The 12,023-nt window shown below is 37.4% G+C and overlaps 1 protein-coding gene across 13 annotated transcripts in view; it reads right to left on the reverse strand.

Moving 5' to 3' along the window:
* MAK (male germ cell associated kinase) overlaps positions 1-11,766 on the reverse strand; it is a 57,851-nt gene extending 46,085 nt beyond the window's left edge. The window contains exons 1-5 of one of the 13 annotated variants that reach the window (XM_066377023.1): positions 11,183-11,513; positions 8,179-8,303; positions 6,705-6,759; positions 5,504-5,625; positions 1,341-1,420 (exon numbers count right to left, since the gene is read on the reverse strand). In XM_066377023.1, the coding sequence (XP_066233120.1) occupies positions 1,341-1,420; positions 5,504-5,625; positions 6,705-6,759; positions 8,179-8,303; positions 11,183-11,341 (541 nt within the window). In that variant the 5' untranslated portion in view covers positions 11,342-11,513. Of the gene's footprint in view, positions 1-1,340; positions 1,421-5,503; positions 5,655-6,704; positions 6,760-8,178; positions 8,526-11,153; positions 11,514-11,709 lie in introns of those variants that run through there. The other 12 variants (XM_066377031.1, XM_066377028.1, XM_066377025.1 and 9 more) reach the window with 12 other exon arrangements.
* Positions 11,767-12,023: the final 257 nt, after the last annotated feature.

Genomic DNA, 12,023 nt, shown 5'->3' on the forward strand with positions numbered 1-12,023 from the left:
ACACCAATTTGCTGTTCCACTGATTTATGCATTCATTTGTTGATTCTGTTTATTTATTCATTTTAGAGAGGAGAAAGAGAGAGAGAGTGAGAGAGAATAGAGAGAAAGGGGAAGAAGCAGGAAGCATCAACTCCCATATGTGCCTTGAGCAGGCAAGCCCAGGGTTTTGAACCAGCGACCTCAGCATTCCAGGTTGACGCTTTATCCACTGCGCCACCACAGGTCAGGCCATTTGTTGATTCTTGTATGTGCCTTGACTGGGGATTCAACACACAACACCTTGGCGTATCTGGATGATGTTCCAATCAAGTGAGCTACCTAGGCAGGGATGAAACATTTCTAATTTAGCATCTAAACATCTACTGATGCTAGAAAAATATTTGCTAAAAATATTTTATAATAATACTAACTTTTTGGACTAATTATTTTGGTTTGATAGACATGCAAAAAACTAAATTAAGATTACATAAGAAATCAATAAAAGTATGAACAATCCCTTGCTTTAATTTCACTCAGAGAATAAAAACAACCAGCCTGACCAGGCAGTGGCGCTGTGGATAAAACATCGGACTGGGACACGGAGGACCCAGGTTCGAAACTCTAGGTCATTGGCTTGAGCGTGGGCTCATCTGGTTTGAGCAAAGCTCACCAGCTTGGACCCAAGGTCGCGGGCTTGAGTAAGGGGTTTAGCCCTCCGGCCAAGGTACATATGAGAAAGCAATCAATAAACAACTAAGGTGCTGCAATGAAGAATTGATGCTTCTCTCATCTCTCTCCCTTCCTGTCTGTCTCTATCTGTCCCTCTCTCTCTCTCTCTCTCTGTCACAAAAACAACAATAACAACAAAAGCTAAATATAAATACCAAAGGAAACTATAAAATATCACAGCACGGGTGACTTAAACTACTTAAATATTAATAATTGGTCTTGGAAAAAAAAAAATTGGTCTTGGTACATCAAAGCATTCCCATCTTTTCCAAAACAGGGATCTTTTATTTTTTCATATTCATATTAAAAAATATTTATTTTTTTCATTTCCATGGTAAAATTAGGGGGAATGAGGTTGCAGGGTGGGTTTATGATATCTGAGACTAAAGGCTGATGGTGATCAAACTGTAAAAAAAAATATGTTGTAGAGAAAGACAGAGATTATAGAAATTTTATTTTATATAGAATGATAAAAGTTCTAAATTTTTAAACAAAAATATCAGTGTGTAGGCACATACTCCAAACTTGTAGTTATCCAAACACCACATTACTTAACATTTTATATACAATTCTTGTACATAATCTTGACAATAATCAAAAGATGCAGGAAAATGAACTTAGAAGAAACTTACCATGTTTATGAATAAATGCCAACCCTTGCAATATTTGATACATAATATTTCTGATGACTGACTCAGGGAACAACTTGTTTCTGTTAAGAAATGGACAGTCATGTAACTCTGCTAACCAACCAACCAAACAAATAAGAAGGATCTCATAATAAAAAAAAAGAAAGAAAGAAAGAAAAAACAAATAAGAATTATCTTCCTCCCGTGGAGCCCCTGTTGGCCTCATGATACTAAAGGTATGATTTATAGTTTCATAGTGTTAAAGGCTGTAAAGTGAAAATTAGTCCTGGCCAATTATTAGCTCAATGGTAGAGCATCGGCCCGGCATGTGGAAGTCCGGGTTTGATTACCGGTCAGGGCACACAGGAGAGGTGCCCATCTGCTTCTCCACCCCTCCCTCTCTCGCTTCTATCTCTCTTTCTCTTTCTCTCTCCCTCCTGTAGCCATGGCTCAATTAGAGGAAGTTGGCCTCAGGTGCTGACAATGGCTCCAGGGCCTCTGCCTCAGGCACTAAGGGTCAAAGAAAATTAATTTTGGGTCAAAGAATTAATGGACTAAACTAAGGTTGCTGAGCAATGGAGCAATACTCAGATGGGCAGAGCATCACCCTCTAGTGCAGCGGTTCTCAACCTGTGGATCGCGACCCCGGCAGGGTCACCTAAAGCCATCAGAAAATACATAATGCATATCAGGTATTTACATTCCGAATCATAACTGTAGCAAAATTACAGTTATGAAGTAGCCACCAAAATTACTTTTTGGTTTGGGGTCACCACAACATGAGGAACTGTATTGCGGGGTCATGGCATTAGAAAGGTTGGGAACCACTGCTCTAGTGGGCTTGCCAGGTGGATCCTAGTCGGGCACATGTGGGAGTCTGTCTCTGCTTCCTCTCCTTTCACTGAATAAAAAAAGTAAAAAATTTAAAAAAGTGAAAATTAAAATTGATTTTGTTTTGCTGGGAGGTAAAACCTCAAATAGCTATATTCTAAACTGTCTCAAGAGGAACAAAGTAATTTGGAAAACTATTAATTATCAGATAAGCAAAATGTGCAAATGTATATACTATGTATGGGGACTTTAAAAGTTTTAAGGGCATAACTGCTTCAGTTCTACCTACAGTGTACATTGGGTACTGTTCAATTAAAATGTAACAAGAGCCATAAATGAGAACCACTTACATGTTTAACAATTTCCATATTTCCCCATGTATAAGATGCACCTTCATTTGGGGGCCCGAAATTTGAAAAATGTATTACATAGTTATTGAACTCAAGTTTTATTCATCATAAAATTCATACAACTCCTCATCACTGTCAAAACTCCCATCCATTAGCTTGTCCTCATCTGTGTCTGATGAGAAATCACTGTCTTCAACAATGAGCGTAAAAACAAGCGCAAAAAAGTGGGAAATGCAAGTAAAAAAATCTATAACTACTGTATAAGATGCACCCAGTTTTTAGACCCCAAATATTTGGAAAATGGTTTGTCTTATACATGGGGAAATAGGGGTATTTAACCTAATAATTACCAAATATTTTAATGTGCAATCAATATAAGAAATTAATGAATTTACATTTGTTTTTGTAACAATTCTCCAAAATCTGATGTGTAATTTATTTTACATTTATACCTCAATCCAGACTAGCTACGCTTTAAAATAGCCACATGTGACTAGCAGCTGCTGCACTGGACAGTGCAGCCATCTATGCTATTACACAGGCCTAAAGCAAAATCCAAATAAGGACTAAATGACAAATACTGATTAATAGCATGACACAAATTAACGTGACCAACATTAATTCTTTGCCCCCAAATTAATTTGTCTTTAACCCTGAAGCCATGCTATGTTTTAGAAGTAATCATTTTAAGCTTTTCAACGTTATCACAATTTCAACATTTTCTAACATCTTTAGTTCAGCATGATTGATTGGATAAATTTAGAGTGTTCAAGTGTGAGCATATGAGAAAAGGTCTATTTTTTAACATACTGTTAACTATATATATATATTTTATCAGATGAAAGTATATTTCATGTATTAATATGTACTTAATTTTTTCTTCAACAATTACATTTCAATATATCATGCATATGTTCATCATTTCATACATTTTAAACAGTATAAATTATTAGAGGTAAAAAAGTTAAGATTACACCTGACCAGGTGGTGGTGCAGTGGAAAGAGTGTTGGACTGGAACCTAGAGGACCAGGTTCAAAGCCCCAAGGTCGCCAGGTTGAGTGTGGGCTCATCTAGTTTGAGCAAGGCTCACCAGCTTGGACCCAGGGGCACTGGCTTGAGCAAGGGGTCACTTGGTCTTCTGTAGCCTCCCCCGCCCGTCAAAGCACATATGAGAGAGCAATCAATAAACAACTAAGGTGTCACAAGTACACAACTAAGAATTGATGCTTCTCATCTCTCTCCCTTCCTGTCTGTCTCTATCTGTTCCTCTCTCTGTCTGTCTCTGATACACACACACACACACACACACACACACACACACACAAAAGTTAAGATTACCTATTATAACCTTATTTAAGAAACTATTTTGATTTTTCAGTATCCTAATCTAATCCTAATCTATTTGCATGTGTAACTTTTTTTTGTGGCAGACAGGGAGAGTCAGAGAGAGGGACAGATAGGGATAGACAGACAGGAAGGGAGAGAGATGAGAAACATCAATTCTTCGTTGTGGTTCCTTAGTTGTTTATTGATTGATTTCTCATGTGCCTTGACCGCCGGGGGGTGGGGGGGGTGGGGGTGGGGGGGGGTTACAGCAGCCCGAGGGACCTTGAGCTCAAGCTGGTGAGCCTTGCTCAAATCAGATGAGCCCTCACTCAAGCTGGCGACCTCAGGGTCTCAAACCTGGGTCCTCTACATCCCAGTCCGACGCTCTATCCACTGCGCCTCTGCCTGGTCAGGTGTAACTTTTATATTAGGTATCAATGTTATATAAATACAATTTTGCTTTGTTTTTTATCTACTTCTAAGCATTTTCTTAATCTTTATAATTACCAACTTTAATGGTTACAAAATAATTGTATCAATATTTGTACTAAAATTACCAACCTATTCTCCCAATTATAGTTATTTCTTTTAAAATAGTGTGGAGCTAAGTGAAGCTTGGTATAGTTATTTAACAGAACATACTATGGTAATTATAAAGATCATTTATCAGCATTAAAGAATACCTGTAGGTAAATAAATAAAATAAAATAATGTATCTCCACTAAAATTACAATCATGCAGAAAGCACACATGCCTGTACAGAACACTAGACAGAACTCTAGAAAATAAATACTGATTTTGGAGACACAAATCTTCTTTACTTTTATTTTAACTACTAATAATGTTATAATGATATCAGCCTGGAATATTGCAGGTATTCAATAAGTATTTTTTTTGAAAGAAGGAAAAATATGATTTAAGAAAAATTGACTCGATATCCTAAGGTCTTGAGTATGTGTGTGTATGAAAAACTACAGTGAGAAATAAACATCATTCTACAGGAAAATTTATTTCTAAAGTATTTGAAGATCTTTTATTCAACTCTGGCTTTAAAAGCAAGCAAAATTTTGGACAATAATCTCCCAGATGTGACCTGTAGCTACCTCTAAGATATTATCCTCCCCAAGCTCATGGCAGATGACTGAAGCTCTCCCTCTTTAGATTCTGTTCACAGGTTTAGAAATTAAAATGAGAACTTCCTTGGCTGAGTAACACACGGTGTTCATCACTCATTTAAACATTCTAGCTGAAGAGTTTACTAGGTCCTGTTTAGAAAGCTCATCCACTCTTTCACTAACCTTTCACAAGGTGCTTGGGAGAGCAATGAAGATAACTCTTAATTTTTCCCAAGAACAGCTTTATTACTGAGTATTAAATGATAAATAGGCTTTTTTTTCCCCCAAAAATATAGATAGTATGTGAATTTATATGAAATATTTGACTTCTAAAAGATTTCAGCAGAAAAATGGTGGCTATGTGACAGCTAGTTCTTCAATGTTAGATATTATCCTCTGATGAAGATACAACTAATTAATTTAAATCCACCTCTTAAAGAGATAAATCTGTATGTTGTAAAGTGTGAAGTATTGAAGGGATCCAAGGAACTCATGGAGGACATAATAGGGGGAAAAGATAATTTTCTTATAATATAGACATACCTGTCTTTCATTAATTGATAGAGGTTTTCTTTCATATATTCAAATACAAAATAAAGATGGTCATTTTCTCTGATAACTTCTTTCAGTTTAATCACGTTGGCATGGTTAAGTTTCTTCAGAGACTGCAGCACAGCAAAAAGCATTAAAATTCCTACAGCAAAGTTACAGAAGCTGGAACAATCTCATCAATGCTAGTAGGATAATTATCTTAAGAAATATTCCAACCAGTGAATGCATAAATAGGTGGAACAACAAAATGATGTTTCTCTCTTTCTCTCTCTAAAATCAATAAAAAATTTAAGAAATAAAGAAATATTCCATTTCTTCTGAATTCATTAATGAATTAGGTTTTAATATCTATAATGTTTACAAGTCTAAAAATATCACTGACCACCACCAGCCTGACCAGGCAGTGGCACAGTGGACAGAGAGTAGGCCTGGGTGCTGAGGACTCAGGTTTGAAACCCTGGTGAGTGTAGGCTCATCAGCTTGAACACAGGGTCGCCAGCTTGAGCATAGGATCAGAGACAGACCCTATCCATGGCTGCTATCTTGAGCCCAAAGGTTGCTGGCTTGAGCAAGGGGTCACTGGTTCAGCTGGAGCCCCCTGGTCAAGGCACGTATGAGAAAGTAATCAATAAACAACTAAGGTGCTGCAACTATGAGTAGATACTTCTCATCTCTCTTCCTTCCTGTCTTTCTGTCCCTGTCTGTTCTTCTCTCCCTCAAAAAAAAAACAAAACAAACAAAAAAAACCCCTTAGAACACCTAAAGTAAGCATTAAATTGAATGTAAGTACAAAAATAAACCAAGTTAATAATAGCTACTTTTTCTCTTGCTCTATTAAACAGGTCTAACTTTTTGATTTAATCATGTAAAATTCCATGCAAAGGTCTCCAACAATTTATCCACATCATACAGCATAAAATAGAAAGAAATGGTATGTAGTAACTTAAAAACGTTGTCTTTCCTGTAATAACATAAATTAAAATTCTCTTTTAAAAGAAGTGTATTTTCAAATATGAGGGTATAGTTTTTTCTGTTCTCTACTGACATTAGAATGAGAAATTACTTTAGGAAGATAAAGGCAAAAGTAAGAAATATAATTATCTTAGTACTGGTTCCTACAGAGAAAAGAATAATCTCCTTAGCTACCATCCTCAGCAATGAGATGGGCATGAGGCCGTCTCCAGGATTTTACCTTAACTTCTCTCAAGTTCATACATTCATCCCAAGAATAGAACTTTCTCTTCATCCTGAAATTAAAAAAATATAAGTTTCATGTACAGGGACTGAGGATTTGAATACATAAATTACACCATTGGCTTTCTTACCCTGTTATTAGTTCACTTTGGGCAAGCTATGATATCTCTCTTTCCACCCCCTAAAAGCAAATCACCTCCCTTCTATATATGTATCTCAAGGCTATCATTAATTTTCCTTTCAGGATGAATTCTTACATTTCTCTAATCAGTTTTACTGTGCTTTTCTATAAGGGCTCCTTCCAAAAGTCCCCTCTTTCTAGAATTTAAAAGATATAGATGAAATACTATAATTAGGTGGAGTGGAGAAAGATTAGAAATTTTAGTAGCAACTTTTGTAAAATGTTTCATCTGACAACTTGTATATCATTACCTTATGGGCTGTTTAAACAAGAGACAATAATTTAAATGAGCAATAATTCAGAAGTATCCAAACTAAAAATAGCTTTCTTCAATTTTGTTCTTGACTCCCCCCCACTTCCATGCTAATATTGGTTATCATTAGAGATAAATATATAGAAAGTGAATTTAGGGTAAAAAATTAATTCCACTATATATACCATAGATAGAGATTAAATTATTTATATGAATGGATTTTTAGTCACCATACAAAATGGGAGACAAGAAAAAACAGAATTCACATAAAAAAAATCTTTCTTCAGGTATATAAATTACAAAGCTGGATTATGAAAAATAAAAACCCTATATGCCCTACTGCTTTCATTAAGTAGTATAATTTCCTATTGAGATGTTCTAGAAGAAGAGCCTCAGGAAGCTTAGAGTATCCTTATTTATTAAACTAATACCTATAGGAATTATTCTGAGCCTCTACGAGAGTGTAATGTACAGAGATAGGGAAATAAAGAAAGGCAGCATAAAGAATTAGCAACACATCATGGTAGTCAAGAATGTAGCTGAGAACTGCACTGCCTGGATTCAAATCCTCACTCCGCAGTTCACTGATTTTATATGACCTTGGACAAATTACTTAATGACCTCTTTGTGTCTAACATTCTGTAGCAACAAAAAAGAAACACTATAAGAAAAGCTTATTGTTAGCCCTGGCCGGTTAGCTCAGCTTGAATGAGCATTATCCTACTTGTCAATATGCCAAGGTTTTGGGTTAGATCTCAGGTAAGGGCACATATAAGAATCAACCAATGAGTACATAAATAAGTGGAACAACAAATCACTGTTTCTCTCTCTCTCCCTCCCCCTCTTCTCCAAAATCAATAAAATTTAAAAAGATTATTGGAAACTGCTTAGTTCAGTACTCAATAAATACTAGATATATCAAAATTTATGATCATCTATAATAAGGCATGAAAGGCATCACTACTTGTATGTATTCTGAGGCAAACAAAAGAAAAGAATCGACGTCAAAGGTAAACTTTGCAGTGCTGTATATGGTACCTTTTGATGGCCACCAGCTCCCCAGATTCATTGCTCTTGCCCATCAGCACACTCCCATAGGTGCCATCCCCCAGTTGTCGCATGGTTGTGTACCGGTTCATCTTGGAAAAATAATGCAGCAGAAGCTGTTGATTGCAATGGCTTCCTTGTTGAATATAAATTTAAATGCTTATTTATTTATTTATTTATTTATTTATTTATTTATTTATTGCTGTTAAGACTGTTATGGCTACACTGGTGACAGGTTTGCCATCATTAAACAGGTTCTTCTCCAAGATTAGTAGGTTCATGAGTTACAGCAATAAGGAATCTGGTAAGGAAACAGTCCATCCATTCTTATAAACACCCTATAAAAAGTAATTAAAGAAATTTTCACTAAAGAATCTCTCTGAAATATTTGCTGGTAATCTATAGCACAGGGAAACTTTATAAATGATATAAATACCAATGTGTACACATTTGTCAGTAAGTCCTTTGTGGTTTTTTTGGAATGAAATTCACATATAACAGATTGATAATACTCATTTGATGAATGCTTTATTTACATGGTACTGTGCTACTTATCCCATGAATGTTTAACAAATACTGGCTTAATAGTATGTGTGATTCCTTTTTTACTGAATATAATCTGTATTATTCCACACAAGACCTTGGAAAATCAGACATCTACCTATATTATATCAATTCTGCATTCTATTTAATTTGGCCCAGAATCCCTACATGAAACTTCTAGGCCAGATCTGTTTAAAATCCAGGACTTTCCATATTTTAGGAAAGTAATATGGTCCATATACCATGTGTTATGTAATGCTGCCCATTAGTCTCTTAATGTAGCTACAAAAAAAATGTATGAAAAGTATGCTAAGTAAAATAAGTAGCCTGACCTGTGGTGGCGCAGTGGATAAAGCATCGACCTGGAATGCTGAGGTCGCCGGTTCAATACCCTGCACTTGCCTGGTCTAAGGCACATATGGGAGTTGATGCTTCCTGCTCCTCCCCCCTCTTTTCCCCCCTCTCTCATTCTCTCTCTCCTCTCAAAATGAATTAAAAAAAATTAAAAATAAAATAAAATAAGTAAAGGCTATGAATGGCCTGGCATCATTCAGGTCATATTTTGTTGTTGCAAATGAGTTTGTACAGATTTATTTTTAGAATTTCTTCTTTCAGCCCTGGCTGGGTAGCTTGGTTGGAGCATCCTCCCCATAGGCCAAACTCAGGGCACAAATAAGAATCAATCAATGAATGCATAAATAAGTACAACAACAAATTGATGGTTTCTCTAGCTCTCTTCCATCCTCTCTCTAATAAAATTAAAAATAACTTGAATCTTTCAGAGCTTTGTAGATTTCAAAACTACAAATAAGCGATTGTGGATCTGTATATATTTGAAGGGTACAGGTTTCAATAGGTTCTGAATGTATTACTATGATTATGGGAGAACAAAGCACTAGCCTTAGTTAGTATCTACTTCATTACATTTGTTTCCTCCCATTGTTCTTAGTTCCACATTTCAAAGGAACTATTTCTCAATTCATACCTATTTTTCATCCTTATGTTGCTCTTAAAAAATCTCTATTCTTTTGTTACAAGGCTTTATGCTTAGTTGCAGAATGTTTGGAAAGGCCTCTTTTGAGTCATATTATTTACAAAATAAATATAGCTCTCCAGGGTGAGAGGCTAACCACTTCAGCTGACCCTTTACAATGGCCTGATGTGAAGAGACATAAATATAAAGGTTTTCTTTTTTTCCCATGTACCTACTCACAGAAACAACTACTTTTCTCAGTAGTCAAAAACAGTATATGTAACTTAAGAAACATACACTATTTCTGGGTTCCCAGTTCACACACAGTATTTCCCTACAAGTTATGTATATTCTTCTCTGTTGACCAATAGAAAGCTAATTCTGCAAAATAGGAATATATTAACATGAGTTCTTACGTACATGAATATTTCCATATATACTATATATTTTTCCACATATATATGCAACAAGGCAAAACACAAGTGAGTACATGTAATATGACTAAGACCCTCAATTTAACAGAACTGTTAGGAACTTGGAATTTTCTACAATACAATCAAGCTACAGTATTTACTTACTTTTCTATGAGTCAAACAAACCTTATATTGATTTTTTTTTAAAAAAGACATAAATTTAGAGGCTTAATTATAGACTTACATTAAAAAATACCCATATAATTTCTCTCTCATTCTAGTTTTCATATTTTTATCTAAATGCACAATTACTGTAAACTTAAGCTTTATTCTCAACAGCTTCTGCCAGTTAAGTAGGGATTTAGATAGGATTCAAGAAGATTAACTTGGAGGGCAAAGAGAGGGTAAAACTTGTGTCTGCGAGTCCCTGAACAGATGTCTTTCAAGGCTGGCATTAACGTTTGTTTTTTTCAAAAAGTAACATCTTAAAAATCATTAAGTTGTTTAAAAATCAAAACAGAGAAAACATTTCAAACTAAGCCATATATTTAAAGAAATTAAAAGAGGAGCTTTTACAATGGGAGAACAAAGATTCCATGTTAAAATATAAAAGCATTACTGTTTTGTGCTAATATTAACAAATAATTTCAAAGCTAAAAACCTCCATCACAACGAAGATATCAAACATTCTGCCCCAAAACCAGCCTTGGCATTAAGTGGCCGCCCTCAGAGAAATCACCTCCCTACCCTGTCTCGCATTGGTGAACTAGGGGATGGAGCGATGAAGGAAGGCCAAAAAAATTAACTTTTGTCTTCACCACTATTTTGTCTCAATGGGTTCTTTCTTAGTCTGATTAAAATAAATCCCATAACTTTGAATCTATAAGAATTCCGTTATTTATTAAAACAAATGCCTGCTCATTAAAAAAGATTATGTAAGCACAATTACCTAAATCTCTTTCCTTTTAGAATTGGGATTTCAGACCACTAAAACCCAGTTTTATCGCTCCCCTCCCCCACCTTCCCGCCCGTCTTACTTGCAGTAAAGAAACAGTTTGCGATACACCCGTGCTGATCCTTCCCCCGCAAACCTGGGCCCTTGAAAGAATCCTCCCCGCTGATTCCTGTGAAGCAGTTCTGAATCCACTTCGGTCCCTTCCCGAGACCGAGACCGAGACCGACCCGCCCGCCCCACACTCCTAAAAGTAGTTTCCCCCAGCCCCATCAGTAGAGGGAGGGACGGAGATACGAGTGTGGTTAGAGGCTCGGGGCAGGGGTCCTCAGATTATGGGTGTCCCGCTGTCATTCTCCCAACCGAACCCAAGCCCCGCAGTCTAGGAGCGCAGGAAGGTGGTCGGGGGTGCCCCGGGAAGAACCTACAGCAGCAGGGGCTGGCCGACTCCGGCCGCCCGCCCCCACCCCGCCCTCGGTCTCCTCCCCCGCGCCCTCCACCTAACAGTGTCCAGGCCTCCTCTCTAGAGGTTGACCCTAGTAGGACTGGGTGCCGAGGGGACACGTCGGGTCGGTCTCGCACTACAGGTTCAGAATGGGTACAGCGGAGGGTGGAGGCCCCCGCAGCCAGCTCGAGATTACCCTATCCTGCCGGCCGCTAGCTCCTTTACTCCGGGGTGAAGCTCCGCGTCTTGTGTATTTCATCTCCTAGGAAACGGCCGGGCGTTCCCGCTTCCGCGCAACCCTGAAGCTAGCACCCGCCCACAGAGGGGCGTGGTCCAGGAAGCTAAGCTTCGCCCCACCCCACCGCGCTCTGTCTCCTTGAGGGGCGGGGCTTCCGGGAGCACCTGGGCATCTATGGAGCCCATTGAGATTTCTACGGTTTAGATTGGGAACTTGAGAGAGTCTTGATTTCCTTTTCACTTCTCTGTAGGAAGTCAGTTGATTTGCCCTTT

This window comes from Saccopteryx leptura, chromosome 3 (genome assembly GCF_036850995.1).
Source record: "Saccopteryx leptura isolate mSacLep1 chromosome 3, mSacLep1_pri_phased_curated, whole genome shotgun sequence".
Classification (NCBI taxonomy): Eukaryota; Metazoa; Chordata; class Mammalia; order Chiroptera; family Emballonuridae; genus Saccopteryx; species Saccopteryx leptura.